This window comes from Podarcis erhardii (genome assembly GCF_964252035.2).
Source record: "Podarcis erhardii genome assembly, chromosome: 14".
Taxonomy (NCBI): Eukaryota; Metazoa; Chordata; class Lepidosauria; order Squamata; family Lacertidae; genus Podarcis; species Podarcis erhardii.
The window spans coordinates 12,219,312-12,237,235 of record NC_138503.1 but is presented as its reverse complement, the minus strand read 5'-3'; the positions used below and the strand labels follow the sequence as shown (position 1 = coordinate 12,237,235).

At 44.6% G+C, this 17,924-nt stretch overlaps 1 protein-coding gene and 1 long non-coding RNA gene across 12 annotated transcripts in view; one reads left to right on the top strand and one right to left on the bottom strand.

The window, feature by feature from the left end:
• LOC309328947 overlaps positions 1-17,924 on the bottom strand; it is a 340,017-nt gene that overhangs the window by 72,595 nt on the left and 249,498 nt on the right. The window lies entirely within an intron of this gene.
• Positions 1-17,924, top strand: part of DMXL2 (Dmx like 2) — a 109,737-nt gene that overhangs the window by 70,287 nt on the left and 21,526 nt on the right. For 4 of the 10 annotated variants that reach the window (XM_081838591.1, XM_081838586.1, XM_081838584.1 and 1 more), the window contains 7 exons: positions 628-704; positions 1,730-1,860; positions 5,085-5,333; positions 8,817-8,858; positions 11,249-11,430; positions 14,024-14,154; positions 16,552-16,637. In XM_081838591.1, the coding sequence (XP_081694717.1) occupies positions 628-704; positions 1,730-1,860; positions 5,085-5,333; positions 8,817-8,858; positions 11,249-11,430; positions 14,024-14,154; positions 16,552-16,637 (898 nt within the window). The remainder of the gene's footprint in view (positions 1-627; positions 705-1,729; positions 1,861-5,084; positions 5,334-8,816; positions 8,859-11,248; positions 11,431-14,023; positions 14,155-16,551; positions 16,638-17,924) is intronic. The other 6 variants (XM_081838592.1, XM_081838589.1, XM_081838588.1 and 3 more) reach the window with 3 other exon arrangements.

Below are 17,924 nucleotides of genomic sequence, written 5' to 3'. Positions count from 1 at the left end.
CAAACCGCCAACCTTCTGATCGGCAAGTGCTAGGCTCTGTGGTTTAACCCACAACGCCACCCGCGTCCTTTGCATGTGTCCTATGGCAAAGCAAAACCTTGCTTTGTGCAGGACTCAGACTGAATACTAAAGAGCAACAAACCACATAAGAGCAGCAGTTCTGTTCTACTTGCAAGATGTGGCCAGCTGAAAGGGGTGCATCTTTAGTTACTCTGAACTAACAAAAGGCTTAAAAGACTGTGGATATTTATTTTTTCATGGGTAAAAAGGTAAAGGACCCCTGGACAGTTAAGTCCAGTCAAAGGTAACTATGGGATGCGGCGCTCATCTCGTTTTTCAGGTCAAGGGAGACAGCATTTGTCTGCAGACAGCTTTCTGGGTCATGTGGTCAGCAGGACTAAACTGCTTCTGGCACAACGGGACACTGTGATGAGTGCCAGAGCACATGGAAATGCCGTTTACCTTTTTTTCATGGATACTTTCTGCCTCTCATGCACAGCCACACCTCCAAAACGGCAGCTTTTCATGCAAAATCAGTTTGCCCAAAAGTTCAGTGCCATGCTAGTTTGAAAAAGCATATATTAATTACACCCTTGTAAAATAAATGCTGTATTTTTCCTCTTTTAGGTGCATACCCTCTATTCATTAGCCGCTTCCCTTTCTGCATCTATTTACCAAGCCTTGTGTGACAGCCACAGCTACAGGTAATCTCTTTTCTGTGCTTAGTAGGTTGTATGAGGACTCTCTGCTTCTGATCAGGGACAGTCTAATAATTCTAAAATTAAAAAGGGAGATTGTAAATTGTAGTCCAGAGTAGTCATAAACTGTGTAGTCACTTGCTTTATATAGTCTCATCTTGTTTGTGACGGTTGTTCTGAATGTTGACAGTGGTTTTAAGGCACTAAGCAAATTGTATGAGGATGCAATCAGAATTTTTAAAAAGGCTGCTTCTCCCAGCTAGTGTGGTGGAGTAAAGAGCCCTGGTATCAATTTATTTTGTAATGAAGAGAATAATCACATAGACACTGATCAGAAGAATAAAGAAGCTTTCTGCCTAATTGTAAACAGGAATCTTTAGATGAAACCTGGTTGGGTCTCATGGAAAGGGTTTTGATCCAGAAGAAGTGTCCACTAATGAAAGAGGAAGGGAGGTTATTTTTTCCTGTTTCTCCTGCAGTCCCTTTACCAACTTTTCTGAAAGGTTCCCTCACTGTCTGGAGCTGATCTGGGGGGATGCAGGGAGGAGGGGTAATTGGCCAAAACCATCTTCCTTCTCCTTCTGTTAGCAGACACTCCACTGAATCAAAAGCCTTTTTGTGACTAAGATAGGTTAAGCAAGTTCATGGAAGGAAAGTTTGCCTCCCCCTTCTGTCTCTTCTGCCACCCGCTCTGGGGAGTTTGGGGGGGGTGGCTGCTGGAGAAGGAAAGGGATAGAAGCTTGCTTAAGTTTACTTATCTTTAGATCCATGCCCAGTTTGGGGCTGACTCCTTCCTCTCCCAGCAACCCTCACTCTCTAAAGAGGCCAAATTGCACGGGAAGTGATGCAGACAGAAAAGACATGAAACTTTCCTTTGGTGAACTGCCTCAAGTTACCTTAGGATCATATTCAGTGAGTCCAAATGCACCAATTGGAGCCCACCCTTTATGTGCAAAATCTTGAAATGGATATTGAAACTCAATTGCCATTTTTTGTCATATTAACAACAACAAAATCAAACTTGTTTTTAGCAGTCAGACAGAAACAAATCAGTTTACAGGAATGGTTTATCAAGGACTGCTGTTGAGTGACCGTCGCAGACTGAGGACCGAGAGCATCGAAGAGCATGCTACACCAAATTCATTGCCTGCACAGTGGCCTGGTAAGACAACTCACCTTCCCTAACAATAGGGAAGTTTTTTCAGGGAAGTTTTTAATGTGCGACATCTTAGTGTATTTTTGGTCTTTGTTGGAAGCCGCCCAGAGTGGCTGGGGAAACCCAGCCAGATGGGCGGGGTACAAATAAATTATTATTATTATTATTATTATTATTATTATTATTATTATTATTATTATATCATGCAAGTGCCTCAATAGGTGTGCAGTCATACCTTGGTTGTCAAACAGAATCCGTTCCGGAAGTCCGTTCGACTTCCAAAAACATTTGACAACCAAGGCGTGGCTTCCGATTGGCTCCAGGAACTCCCTGCACACAATCAGAAGCCGTTTGGCTTCCAAAGAACATTTGCAAACCACAACACTTACTTCTGGGTTTGTGGAGTTCGGGAGCCAAAACATTAGAGTCGCAAGGCATTCAGGATCCAAGGTACAACTGTATAGGCTCGGTTCAAAAACCAAGCCAAACCATGAAGCAGAGTAAGCTTAACTACTATTTGGCACAATGCCTGCATTGACAAGCCATTGTTTGTTTTCATATACTGTTAGCAGTGAGTGGCCATGTGGCTTGAATTCCTGCATCTAGTTAAGATTCTGTTTTCATTCTTCCACTGGATTTCTTCACTGGCCAGTTATGAATGACCACCTGTAGATCATCTGGGAACCATATAGATATATGGAAAAAAGGAGTTACATAAAATCACCATAAATTGTTGTGAAGATTCGGAGATAAAATCACTGTAAATTGTGATGATTCTGAGGTTTAATTTGAAATCAAGCTGGATTTGAGTTTGTTGGTGTCTCTGGCAACCTCTCTTACATCATGGATGTTGGCTCATATTATGGACGTATGATCTATATTGTTTTATTGGTACTGTCGCCGCAGGTTTGTCATGGTCTTTGGTTAGAACAATAAACTTAAATAGTATAATAATTAGGGGAGGGCTAAGATTTGATTCATATAAGTTAGCACAAGTATGTAAGAAGTTACCATATACTGAGTCAGATCCATGGTCTATCTAACTCAATATTGCCTGCACTGACTGGCAGTGGCTCTCCAGGATTTCAGGCTGGAGTTTCTCCTAGCCCTACCTGGAGATGCCAGGAATTGAACTGGAAAACTACTGCTGAGCTACAGCTCTTCCCCTGTATGTAAGTTGCGTTCAGATTTACCGTATTTTTCGCTCCATAAGGCGCACTGGACCATAAGGCACACCTAGTTTTTAGAGGGGGAAATCAAGAAAAAAAAATCTTATGCGTGCAGCCTGTCCGCTTCTCACAGAGCTTTTGGGGCTGCCGGGGGAAGCCCAGGTTCCCTCCCCCCCAGCCCCAAAGAGCAAAGAAGCCAAGACAGCGAGCAGGATCCATCCCGCTCACTGTCTTGGCTTCCTCTTTAGCCACACACGGCCTCTCCCGGCCAGAGGGGCTTTGCGCGGCTATGGCAATACCCCTACCTATCGCAAAAGCCCACAGGAGCCGCGCACCCTTTAAGGAGCGCACGGCTCCTGCAGGCTTTTCTACGAGGAGGGAGAAGGGACTGACTGGCCGTGTCAGTCCCTTCTCCCTCCTGGGGAAAAGCCCCCAAGAGCCGCACGGAGCTTGTGTGTGGCTCTTGGGGGTTTTCCTGCCTGCCTCCCCCCTGCATTCACTCCATAAGATGCACACACATTTCCCCTTACTTTTTAGGAGGGAAAAAGTGTGTCTTATGGAGCGAAAAATACGGTATGTGATAGGCAAGGGCCCCTTTTCAGTAGCAAGCACTGCCTCTGCATATAGGCTCACTTCAGCTTGATGGAAACCCTGCAAATCATGCGTACAGAGCCTACGTGCATGGAACCTGCCAAAAGTGGAAAGCACAATCCTGATCTCTCACACAGGCACAGCTTTCTTTACTGTCTGCCTGCACAGGGCTTATGTGATTACTGAAACACTGCTTGGATGAAACAAGCCGGCTGCACGATATGCCCAGTTTACAAGGAGATCCTGTTGAATTTGCTAATGCCATCAATGTCTGAGTAATGAGGGGATTTGAAAAGCTTCTTTGAGGTAGAACTTCCCTCCTGTCTCACCCTCAACTGTTTTTCACTGTCCAAGTGAAGACACTTCCTTGGCAAATCTTGGAAGCATAATCTAGAAAGCATGTGCTTTCCTCAGGAGACAGATTTGATATCTGATTTCTACTTGGTAATAGTTTTTAGCTCCAGTTTATTGTAATGCTGCTTTTATAAAGGGGGTGGAGGTAGTGGTTTTGTATTGTTTTAATGTAACTGTTTTTTTCTTTTTTTATATAGAAAATTCAGAACAGTAACTATTGGGTATCTTAATAACTTGGTACATATATAAAATGGATTTCCCAATTTTGTCTTTAAAATGTAATTTGGAAGGAGGCCGGAGAAAGTTCTGTTCAATACACATTCTGTCATCTGGACACTTTGGGTTCATGTTTGCATGATCATATCTCGGCGCATTAAGTGGAGATAGTTCTGTTATTCTTATTGCTGTTATCCTTTTTTTCCATTATTTATATAACAATTAATTGCCAGGGTGACTTCTAAGCAGTTCACAAGTGTAGACCACTTTAAAAAAGCATGTATAATTAAAATGCACACTATAACAATTTGATGAAAACATTAAAATAAGCATCTACTATTCAAATGTATAGGGACGTGGGTGGCGCTGTGAGTTATACCACAGAGCCTAGGACTTGCCAATCAGAAGATCGGCGGTTCAAATCCCCACGACAGGATGAGCTCCCGTTGCTCGGTCCCTGCTCCTGCCAACTAGCAGTTTGAAAGCATGAAGTGCAAGTAGATAAATAGATACTGCCCTGGCAGGAAGGTAAACGGCGTTTCCATGCTTCTCTGGTTCGCCAAAAGAGGCTTAGTCATGCTGGTAACATGACCCGGAAGCTGTACACCGGCTCCCTCGGCCAATAAAGCGAGATGAGCGCCGCAACCCCAGAGTCGGCCGTGACTGGACCTAATGGTCAGGGGTTCCTTTACCTTTACTATTCAAATGTATAATTAAGCAAGCAGTTAAAAGAGGAGATTCCAGTCAGGAGACCAGAAGGATGCTTGTCTAAACAGGTGTGCCTTCAAGAGCCGGTGGTGTGCCAATACTGATGGTGCCTCTCATATTTCAGCGGGGAGAATGGACAAACACATCATAATCTAATGTGCCCATCATCTCTTCTCATCTTTGTTTTTGCAGGTGTGAGCTCACTCATAAACCTCTTAAATACAGCCCAGGATGAGGACCAGCCAAAGCTGAATGTCTTGCTTTGTGAAGCTGTTGTAGCAGTCTACCTAAGCCTGCTGATACATGCTCTGGCTACCAACGCTTGCAACGAATTGTTTCGACTAGCAGCCCACCCCTTGAATAACCGAATGTGGGCTGCTGTCTTTGGAGGAGGAGTAAAACTTGTGATCAAACCAAGGCGGCAATCGGAAAATATTCCAGGTAGCATATCTCCTAGGAGACTGTAAACGCGGGTGGCGTGGGAGGCATTGGGAATGAGAATTTTGTGAGTTACAATACAAACTTCAAAGCACAGTCCTGGAATCTAAAACACTTTTTCTTATACTCCTTTTAAGCTTGGGGGTATTTTGTTCCATCCCAGCACTGTGGAAGCATTTGATGTTCTTGAAGCATCCTCCTGCATCAGGGATGGAGAACATGTAGCTCTCTGGATATTTGTAGGACTCCAAATCCCATCAACCCCAGCCAGCATGGCCATTGACTGGGGTTGGTGGGAGCTGTAGTCCAGGAATATCTAGAGGGCCACAGGTTCCTCATCCCTGTCCAGTACGATGGGAAAAGGTCTTCAGAGGCCCCTCGACTGCATGATTTTAAGGGTCGATGGTATACATTTCTCTATTTGTGAAAGGGGGGCTGCTCCACAAGCACACTTTGGACGTTTACCATCCTGGCTTGCTGAACTAAAGCTTAACAAGGCAGGAATGAGCACCAAGCCTGCACATTCCACCTTTGCCCTGCCGATACCCCCTTTGCATGTTGGTTTCAGCGTTCTGATCCTGATTAACTTAAGCTGCTGTTTCCTGTTGCATCCCAAATGAGAAAGTGTGATCTAATACCATTTTACTAGCTGGCATCCTCTAGGGGGAAGAAACTGACAATACCTGCCAAGCTACCAGTAACTCATCAAATGTAAACTCCTGTAAAATAAGCCATTTCCCAATGTATTTTTCACTTCATCGGGTTTAAACCACTTTGACAGCAGTTATTCATCTCAACCCTGTGTGCAGAAGGCTTCTGGTTTTCAGATTTGGCAGTATTCGTGAGCAGGCCTACCAGCAGTCTTTTGATTATATTATGCACACAGCACTTTAAATAGATAGAATTTCCTGCATGCAAACACTGAGGGTTGCATCCAGTGTCCTAGTCAGAGTAGTCCCACTGAGATGCATGAATAGCCATGCCCACTAACTTGAATGGGATCTGCTCCAAGTAGGGCTAGCATTGATTCTTTACCATTTGTTAATCTTCCACTCAAAATTTACATTAGCTACACTGTGTAGATGTGTTACTTTCAGTAAGATTTATTTTCAAGTGAATATGCATAGGACCTGGTTGTTTGGAACTATATTCTGAGTTGGAATTATACTCTTTTTAAAGGCCTAACTGCCTAGTGGGAAAAGGCTGTACAGACGAACACTTCATAAATGCATTGGCTAGGAATCCAGAGTTTGCGTTAGAGGAAACTGACACAGTGAGACTTCCTGCCCACTGCAGCCCACTGTGCCCCTTAGGAAGTATGTGGTATTTGTGACAGGGATGGATGCATTGGAGGAAATCAGCCGAACACAGCTTGCACAAGAACATTTTCAGCATAAATTGTTGCCACTTAGCCATTTTTTAAAAAATTGTGCTCAAAGCAGCGTACAGCAACCAGAACAATACCATATATCACAAAATCAACAACTGCAAGAATAATCTCATAATAAGAGCATCAATAAAGCAGCTACATAGAGTAAATGTATACAAGAAAAGCATACAAGAAAAGAACAAACCCCAATGTTTCAGTAGCAAAAGCAGCAAGGGAGTTTGGTCTCGGACGAATCCTAGAAAGACCGGCATGCAGAATATAGATGCCGCCTGACAGGGAACTGCCATCGGAGCCAGAGGCGGAGGGAAGGCTCCAGAGGGATGCCGGAGAGGGTCCCAGTAGGGAGAGAGGCAGCCCATCCGCTGGAAGAAGTTCAAGAAACGCCCACTGACGGATTCTGCCAGCTATTGAGACAGCCACGGATGGGTGGCTGTCCAGACAGAAGGGGTTCACCCAGGTAACCCAGCCAGGTGTGGCGCCAACTTACGCATGAGCAACCCCCTAGAACCATTACACCGCCATACAAGACCATTCAGATGCTAGTAAAAGTGCAGTGCAAGTACCTAATTTGTTCTTAGGCCAAGGATTTATGCCCTGAAAATACCAGCCTTACTTCTATAGTCCTTATGACCACAAGGAAAGGCTTGACTGTCTGTGGGCAACGAGTGGTAAAATTTCAGGAGATGCTAAGTAAGGATTCTAGGGGGTGAGCTTTCGGTCTGTCTCCTTGCCCATCTTTTCTCCCTGACGAAAACGGGACAAATTGCATGCAAAAATATAGTATATATGTTCTTGCAGAGCTGGTTTAGTGATTGATATATACATCCATGTTTTGTATGCTCTCAGAATATACGCAGATGCTTTTCCAATTTGTTTACCGCCTCTGAGCCTCTAAGCTGCCGCAGACAATAAAGTAATCAGTCTCCTAATCTGTTCAATTCAGATAAACCGCAGTGCTTAACCACCAACGTAGAAAACGTAGTGTCCTTAAAAAGTCTGCAGTCATCGCACCAGGTTGCTTTATCAAATAGCAATGAAATGGCTTCTGGCTGTGACTCAGAGCGTCTATGCCAGAAGGATGGTGAGAGAATCTGGGTGCTGATTGCTGTGCGTGTTTTGTTTTCCATTAGAAAGAAATATGTTCCAAACTGGATATTTTTGGCATGGATTTTTGTTTTTCGCTTTCCTGCTTTTGGAAGATGCCCTCCTCCTTTATCTTCTGCGTTCTCTTTTCTTCATAACTGGGGGTTTATGAATAGGGCTTATCATAATGGAGACCAATCTTTGATCTGCTTTTATTACTTTTGGATCAGTTTTTGGTGTGCTGCCTGTTACCTGCAAGTTCTTTTTATACTTAACTACTAAGGGCTGTCTCCCCTGCTCTCTTCGGTTGCCAATAAAGTAATCCTAATCTGTTAAATTCAGATAAACCACAATGCTTAATTTCTGTGTCTGCACTGAGCGAGTTTTTGAAGTTTATATGCATGATCTTATTTTTTTATTTCTCATTTGTCCCATTGTGATCATACTTCTGCAGCAGTTATGCTTGCAGTTTAAGACAACAAACCCCCTCACTCTTGCAAGCTCTTAACTTAATTTATTTACCAATATTTATACGCCACTTAGTAAAATATACATATCTGAGCAGTTCACAAAAGTGATATGAAATATTCATTAAAGAGGGATGTATTCAAAATGAATATATACTTTTAGAAGAACATTTTTATTTAAAACGGGCCTCTCACTTCTATTATAGTTTGACTCCTACCCTGACAAAAATTAAAATATTTATTAAAAATATTAATAGTGAAGAAGCTATGAAATCAGAAATGGGTGCATATATTGGGTTGTTTGTGTGTGCTTTTGTGTGTGTTGTATTTTTATTTTAGTAGATTTTCAGATCTTGGAAAATTTCAGCTCTAGCTACTTCTTTCATTTTAGTTGACATCTCTCTCCTTCTCCCTCTTTCCCTTTCCCTCTCTATATATTTAATTTTAAACAACTGGTTGTAGAGTTAATTTCCACAATGCCTCCTCCCTGTCTCATTCCACAATGCCCTTTTCCCTTCTAATGAAGACAAATTTCTTTAAATCTAGTAGCTGATCCAGTTTCTGATGATACAAAGGACGTTAATGAAGGTCTGTAAAGATGTGCACTGTAGCCAGACGTTACTTGTGTGTAGGAATGGGTAGTCAAATCGGTTTGACCGGTCAAGTGATTCCCCGTTATTTCATCATGGTCAAATATTGTCAGATATTCAATGAATCTTAAGAATTGCCTTAGCTATTGACCATCTGTTGTATACCCAGGGAGATGCAAGTTTCAAATGGAGCAGAGTTGTGTAAATTTGGCAGAAGAGGTGAATCGCAAAAGCATTGACTGCCTACCTAACTGCATTCAGAAGGAATACGGGTGGTGCTGTGGTCTAAACCACTGAGCCTCTTGGGCTTGCTGATCGGAAGGTCGGTGGTTCGAATCCCCACAACGGGGTGAGCTCCTGTTGCTCTGTCCCAGCTCCTGCCAACATAGCAGTTCGAAAGCGTGCCAGTGCAAGTAGATAAATAGGTACCACTACCGTGGGAAGGTAAACGGCATTTCCGTGCGCTGCTCTGGTTTGCCAGAAGTGGTTTAGTCATGCTGGCCACATGACCCGGAAGCTATACGCCGGCTCCCTCAGCCAGTAAATCGAGATGAGCACCACAACCCCAGAGTCGGCCACGACTGGACCTAATGGTCAGGGGTCCCTTTACCTTTACCTTTACAGTGGGAAGGTAAACGGCATTTCTGTGTGCTTTGGTTTCCGTCACGGTGTCCCATTGCACCAGAAGCGGTTTAGTCCTGCTGGCTACATGACCCGGAAAGCTGTCTGTAGACAAACACCGGCTCCCTCGGCCTGAAAGCGAGATGAATGCCACAACCCCATAGTTGCCTTTGACTGGACTAAACTGTCCAGGGCTCCTTCACCTTTTTACCTTGTTTCCCTAAACCATGGTTAACACTAAACCCAGGTTTGGTTCAGTGATAGTTAATTGAAAACGGAAGTGAAACCTTGCAGCCTTGTTGTGGCTGTACCAGAGGAGAACCAGAAACTGAACAGACTGCACTCCCATGACCCTGCGGTTCCAAACTGTAGTTTAGTGTTACATACAAACACAACCATTGGCTCTCTTGGGGGCAATGATAAGAGAGACAGGTGCATTCTGCTATTCCCTCTTAACTCTTAAGTGGCATGTTCTGTACTTTGAGGAACAAAAGGGAACATCATACGGGTGGTGCTGTGGTCTAAACCACTGAGCCTCTTGGGCTTGCTGATCGGAAGGTCGGTGGTTCGAATCCCCACAACGGGTTGAACTCCCGTTGCTCTATCCCAGCTCCTGTCAACCTAGCAGTTCGAAAGCACGCTAGTGCAAGTAGATAAATAGGTACCACTGCGGCAAGAGGGTAAACGGACTTTCTATACATTCTGGCAGTCATCACGGTCCTCCATGCTCAAGTAGCGGTTCAGTCATGCTGGCCTCATGACCTGGAAAGTTGTCTATGGACAAATACTGGTTCCCTCGGCCTAAAAAGCAAGATGAATGCTGCACCCCATAGTCCCTTTTGACTGGACTTAACCGTCCAGGGGTCCTTTACCTTTTACCTTTTTTATTGACTTTCTTTTTCTTTTGCAATTGCTATGCTAATTTCAATGTAACTTCATCTTTAGCTGTGTTATAACTGTTTGCCATAACACTGCAGGTTCCTGGACTTTAATAGCACTATAGAAGAGAAACTTTTGTTAGCACACAAATATGAACCACTGAATTTTTTAAAAAATGAAAATACCTCTCCTTATTGTTTCACAGTAACATGCTTCCCTGCCCCCTTTCATTTTATTTTTTTAATCAGAGTAGAAGTCTAAACTGTTGAGGATGTAAACCTTTTTGGTACTTTTCCTGATAAATTGATTTTTTAAAAAATAAGAAAATTGACTGATGTTTGACAATATTTGACCAGTGTTAGATGAGTCAGCTTGCTGACTGTATTTCGGCTGTCTTAATTCCTAGCCCCACCTGTGTTAGAGAGAAGATCTGTACTTTTAAAATTTGAGCACATTTTGTTTCGAAAGTAAGTGTAATCTTCAGTACAGCTTGACCAGGGTTTGGGAGAGGGGAAAATAATCCAGTTTTATCTGCATGACGTTAACATTGAACAAATACCTAAGTAGCATTGTAAGGAAATGCAGTTCTAAAACTAGGAGGCTCCTCTGATCAAATTAATTTACGTATTGCTATTTTTTCTCATCGCATACGAAGTAGCTTTCTACTTGCATAGGATCTGTCTGAAGATTACAGTTATCTCTGCCCTTCCCCCTTTTTTTAAGGTATGGACTTTGTACCAAAGAGCTTTATCACTGCTTATGCTTTCAGTCTAACAACTCTTGATTACTTGTGCACTTTTGATTAGGATTGAAATGCACACCCACATCATGATTAAAAGTGCCGGTTCGTGGCCACAGTTGTAGCTATTAAAACCCCTCTACATTCAGCCCCTCCAGTTCCTTCAGAAGAAATGGACAAGCATCGCCGCAGATTCAACATGAGAATGTTAGTGCCAGGAAGGCCAGTCAAAGACAGTGTTGTCCCTCCACCTGTGCCTGCAGAAAGACCGTCCTACAAAGAAAAATTCATCCCTCCGGAACTCAGCATGTTGGACTATTTTGTCGCAAAGGTAATTCTTTTTGTTTATCTCGAGTATGCCTGATTCCCCTCCCTCCCTTTAAACAAAGGCAGCAGCACCCATCATCACCTTTAAAAAGTTAAACTATCATTTATGCCACTTTGCTCCTTGCAAACAGCTGAAAGTATCATTTATGCCACTTTGCTCCTTGCAAACAGCTGAAAGTCTGTACATTTTGATAATAACCCTTAATTAAATTAAATAATCATTTCTGATGGCAACCGTATGTGAAATATATTGTGTGCGTGTGCGTGTGTGTGTGTGTGTGTGTATATATATATATATATATATATATATATATATATGATTGACCTTTTAAAATGCCTTTATAAAATGTGGGTTATTTGGGGGGGCGTATTGGGTTTTTGTTTTTATTTTGATTATATATTTTGATTATATATTTTGTGGATTTTATTTTGATTTTGTTCTGTGAACCGCCCTGAGACCTCCGGGTATACTAACAATAATAATTGGAGGGTGGCAGGAGCAGGAAGGTACCTCAGTGGTCATCTAGCTGAACCCACTACTGATGCTGGGGATCCTGCATCCTATGGCATCCCCTGCTAGTTAGCCATCCAGCCTCTGTTTGGAAATCTTTTAACAAAGGAGTGTACACCACCTTCCCTGGCAGCCTATATCACTGTTGATTAATGTAAACCCTCAGGAATTTATTCCTTAACATTTCATTTTGCTTCAGCCCCGCTGGTTCGTGTCCTTCTCTCCAGAGCTATAGGAAAAACAGTTGGCCACATCATGTACCTTCAAATATATGAAGGTTACTATCACACCACTTCTCAATTCCCTCTTCTCCAGGTTAAACATTCCCAACACATGTATTTATTTATTGAATTTCTATACCTCCCTATGATCAGAAGGTCAGAGGTTTGAATCCCCATGACAGGGTGAGCTCCCGTTGCTCGGTCCCTGCTCCTGCCAACCTAGCAGTTTGAAAGCACATCAAAGTGCAAGCAGACAAATAGGTACCACTCCGGCGGGAAGGTAAACGGCATTTCCATGTGCTGCTCTGGTTCGCCAGAAGCGGCTTAGTCATGCTGGCCACATGACCTGGAAGCTGTACGCTGGCTCCCTCGGCCAATAAAGCGAGATGAGCACCACAACCCCAGAGTCGGTCACGACTAGACCTAATGGTCAGGGATCCCATTTCCCTATACCTTACCCGGGGGTCTCAGGGTGGTTCACAGAATAAAATTGAGATATAAAACCACTAAATAAATAAATAATAATAATAACAACAACCCAATAACCCCCCCTCCAAAAGAGCCACATTTTAAAAGAGCATAGGATCAGATCAAAAAGGGAATGTTTTAACTTGGCACCTAAAGGTGAACTTCCCTGAAAGCACCAGGTGAACTTCCCTGGGGAGCGCATTCCACAGACGGGAAGCCACTGCAGAAAAGGCCCCGTTCTCGTGTTGCCACCCTCTGGACCTTTCAGAGTTGAGCACATGTAACCTTTCCCCATTGGCCTTGATCTCCGAGGCCCTCATCGTCTTCCTTTGGTCACATTAGTTTGGATTCAAGATGAGTTAACACAGGGAAGTTCACTGAGGCGTGGTTTCATGTCCCCTCTTAACTCCACAGTAGATAACTGAGTACCCAAAAGGTTTATCTGGAGAACGGGGAGGCCTTCTGGAACATTGAAAAATGGGAACAGGGCGGGGGGGGGCACCACTGGAGGAAGGAAGGAATGACTCTGTGTATGTGAAATGTGCAGGGATCCTTTTGGCCCTGGTGGTACCTTCCTTGATCCACACTGCACATTCTATCCGTGCTTCTAATGTTGTGGTTTTGGGGTGAGTTGCCCCTCTTAACATTCCCTTTCAAGTTCCTTCTTACCAGTCCCCTCATTTGGGGGGAACCAGCCAAGGAAGATTCATAGATCTGTGGACTGAACCACAGATCTGTGTCCTGCTCCCTAGGACCGGTTTGGTAGGACAGATTTGTGGGGGCAGCAGGTTCACCACAGAATCTAGCCTGGATCACAATCCTCTGCCATCCCTTAGTGGTAGATTGGGGGGGGGGGTATTCACAGTGAAGTCCACTCTGCATGCTTCCTTCCGAGTTCAGCATGGCGGCCGGTGATTCCTATAATGAAGATTGTGTCTTTTTCCTGCACCTTTGAATCGAAGTAGGGACGCGGGTGGCACTGTGGGTTAAACCACAGAGCCTAGGACTTGCCGATCAGAAGGTCGGCGGTTCGAATCCCTGCAACGAGGTGAGCTCCCGTTGCTCGGTCCCTGCTCCTGCCAACCTAGCAGTTCGAAAGCACGTCAAAGTGCAAGTAGATAAATAGGTACCACTCTGGCGGGAAGGTAAACGGTGTTTCCGTGCGCTGCTCTGGTTCGCCAGAAGCTGCTTAGTCATGCTGGCCACATGACCCAGAAGCTGTACGCTGGCTCCCTCGTCCAATACAGCGAGATAAGTGCCGCAACCCCAGAGTCGGCCACGACTGGACCTAATGGTCAGGGGTCCCTTTTCCTTTTATGAATCGAAGTAACATCTGTGGAAAAAAACAATGTGGTGTAAAACATGTTTTGATATCTCACTCTGTCCTCTCTTTACAGCCATTCCTTCCTTTTTCAGACAGTGGTGTGATATATGATTCTGATGAGAGCATCCACAGTGAAGACGAGGATGAGGATGCTTTCCTCTCCGATATGCAAATCCTGGAGCACAAGGATGCCAACTCCTACAGGTAGCAGCAGGGGCTGAAATGGATGCATGCAGAACCTTCAGCTTCTCTTCTGATATAAACAGTGCTGTTTTTTTCTTTAAAAAAATGCTTAGAAAACCTCCATTTTACAGTTCAAATCGGGGGAAATAAACACAGCGAATGGACAAAAGTACAAAGAACATGCATTACTTCATATTGCACAGCAGACAGCTCACAGTAACTTCCACATTGGCATGAGGTTGTGTGCACTAACATCTTTATGATTCCTCCTGGAAACATCAGGAAAGGAAATGAAGCCGCCATCGGAGGTGGTAACAACGAAACTGACCAGTCACAGTGCTATATTCCAACTCCTACTTCACACATTAAACGCTTGCTTCCGTCTGAGATTCAGGAAACACCGTGATAGGAAATGAGGTTGCCATCGGGGGTAACAATGGAACTGACGATTCACCATGCTAGAGAAGAAACTAATTTTTATATAAATTTTAGTTTCTTCTCCCGTTAGAGTCACAAAATGTTTAGGTGTTTGCGTACCCCTGCATCCCCCCAGGAAAAAAAGCACTGGATATAAACTAGATTTGCTGGGGGTCCCTTTTACTAATCTGTATTTTAATAAAGGGACTAACATTTTAGAAGCGCTTTCTTACAAAATAGCATACGTATGTTATTCTAGTCAACAATCCACTTCATCAGATGCTAAGGTGAAACTGCAGAAAGGGGTAGCGCAAATATGTCTGTATCTATCAGGGTGGCAACATATTTATTGAAGGGATAGACGTCTGAAGGGTTATAGTTATATTTCATGTATCAATAATCTGCCTTCATTTCTAGGTGTGGTGCCAGAAGGGGGAAACTTGGTTCCTTTAAAAATCTGAGTTTCTTTTGTTTTAGTTGCTGAGATGTAGCAAAAGCAGGTGTTGTTTTCATGCTTTAATAATAATAATAAATTAAGCTATATTAAACAGTTTGCTACCTTAGGGTCCAATATTAATCGCATTTTAGAGTAGACTCACTGAACTGAGTAGAATGTTCTGAGTATGATTGATGCTGGATATCACCTTTGATTTGCTTGTTAAAAGCAAATCTTAAAATACCGTATTTTTCGCCCTATAGGACGCACTTTTTCCCCTCCAAAAATGAAGGGGAAATCTGGGTGCGTCCTATGGGGCAAATGCAGGCTTTCGCTGAAGCTTGGAGAGCGAGAGGGGTCGGTGCGCACCGACCCCTCTCGCTCTCCAGGCACCAGGAAGACATCCGCAGCCTAGGCAGCCCTGCGGGAGTTCCCACAGGGCTGTCTAGGCTGCGGATAGTAGCCTGCTTCCCGGAACGACGGGCGCGCTGAAAGCAGAGCACCCGGTGCTTCGGGAACACATCCGCAGCCTAGGCAGCCCTGCGGGAGGTCCCGCAGGGATGTCTAGGCTGCGGATAGCAGCCTGCTTCCTGGAGCGTCGGGCGCCCTGAAAGCAGAGTGCCCAGCGCTTCGGGAACACATCCGCAGCCTAGGCAGCCCTGCGGGAGTTCTCCGCAGGGCTCCCCACGCTGCAGATAGCAGCCTGCCGCCCGGTGGGTGGGGCGCCCTGAAGCAGAGCGCCCCTTGTGCCGGGCAGACATCCGCAGCATGGGGAGCCCTGCAGGAGTTCCCCGCAGGGTTCCCCACACTGCGGATAGCAGCCTGCCGCCCGGCGGGCGGGGCGCCCTGAAGCAGAGCGCCCCGTGCGCCGGGCAGACATCCGCAGCATGGGGAGCCCTGCAGGAGTTCCCCGCAGGGCTCCCCACGCTGCGGATAGCAGCCTGCCGCCCGGCGCGCAGGACGCCCTGAAGCAGAGCGCCCCGCACACCGGACAGACATCCGCAGCATGGGGAGCTCTGCAGGAGTTCCCCGCAGGGCTCCCCACGCTGCGGATAGTAGCCTGCCGCTTGAGGCAGACATTGGCCAGCCCCACATGCTTGGGGGACAGCAGGGAGGCGCAGCGCCATTCCTCAACCTGGTTCGGTTTCCCCAACCTGCTTTTGGGGGGGAAATAAAGGAAAAAAAATTTTCCTTTATTTCCCCCCCAAAAAACTTGGTGCGTCCTATGGGACGGACCGTCCTATGGGATGAAAAATACGGTATAATGGGTTCTACCCAGTGCTAATCCTACAGAGAATAGGCCCATTGGCATTATGTCACATAACAAACTTAGGTTCATTCATTTCAGTAGGTCTATTCCAAATTTGACTTGGTATACTACAACCCCATGTTCTGGCAATTGAGCACTCAGTTCTTGAGCACCTTCAGATCCAGTTTGTTTTGTGGAACACATTTTAAAATGCAGTTGAAGTGGTGGTGCTAAACACCAGCTGTTGCAAAAAGAAAAAGCGAGAGTTTGTGTTGCACTTGGTAACATTTCAATTTTTTCCTTTTTCCCCCTGCAGCTGGGCTCTTATTCATTTGGCGATGGTAAAACTTGCTCTGAACAATATTAAGACCTTTTTCCCCATTGCTGGTTTAGAAATACCTGGTGAGTTGCTCCACGCTTTGTGAAAACAGTTCTATGTAAAGAAGCAAATCCTAAGTCCAAGCTGAAGCACGTTTACTCAAAAATAAATACGACTGAATTCAATGGTATTCGTGTATTCACTTATTAAAAATTTATATACAGTCAAACCTTGGTGGTCGAACGTTATCCATTCCAGAAGCCTGTTCGGCTTCTGAAACATTCAACAACCGAGGCACAGCTTCTGATTGGTTGCAAGAGCTTCCTACACTCCAGCGGAAGCCGCGTCAGACATTTGGCTTCCAAAAAACGTTCAAAAACTGGAGCATTTACTTCTGGGTTTTCAGTGTTCAGAAGCCAAAAGGATCGAAAACGGAGCCGTTTGAGAACCGAGGTTTGACTGTACCACCTTTCTTCTATGAATGGCATGCAAGGCACCTGAAGAGTCATTGCAAAGGAAACACATCAAGCAAGATAATTTATTTATTTTTAATCAACATTCTACGTATCTGGGTAGGCTGAATGTTTTTAGCAGGTGCCAAAAAGAGTGCAGTGAAGGAACCTACCTGATGTCACTAGGCGGGGAGTTACAAAGTGTAAGATGAAGTTCTTACGAATGCAGAACAGGTTTTATGTGGCCCTTCTGCTGATCAGAGCGCCCAAGTAGGCATATATGGGCAAGGTGATTTTGTAGGTAAACTGTTCCCAAGTTCTTAAGGGCTTAATAATAATAATAATAATAATAATAATAATAATAATAATAATTTATTATTTATACCCTGCCCAACTGGCTGGGCTTCCCCAGCCACTCTGGGTGGCTTCCAAAAAAATATTAAAATACCATAATACATCAAACATTAAAAGCTTCCCTAAACAGGGCTGCCTTCAGATGTCTTCTAAAAGACTGGTAGTTGTTCTCTTTGACATCTGGTGGGAGGGCGTTCCACAGGGAGGGCGCCACTACCGAGAAGGCCCTCTGCCTGGTTCCCTGTAACTTGGCTTCTCGCAGTGAGGGAGCCACCAGAAGGCCCTCGGTGCTGGACCTCAGTGTCTGGGTAAAATGATTGGGGTGGAGACGCTCTTTCAGATATACTTGTAACACCTTGAACTTGGCCTGCTAGCAATTTGGCAGCCAGTATAGATCACTGAACACAGGTCTTACACGCTGACAAGATCTCGCTCCTGACAGCAATCATGCTCAACATTCTGCACTAACAGCAGCTTCCAGATCAAGGACAAGCGAAATTTTATGCAAAGTCTTATTCAGATCTGTGCATGGGCCTTTGTCCTGAGTCCTTCTGTGGGAGGGGG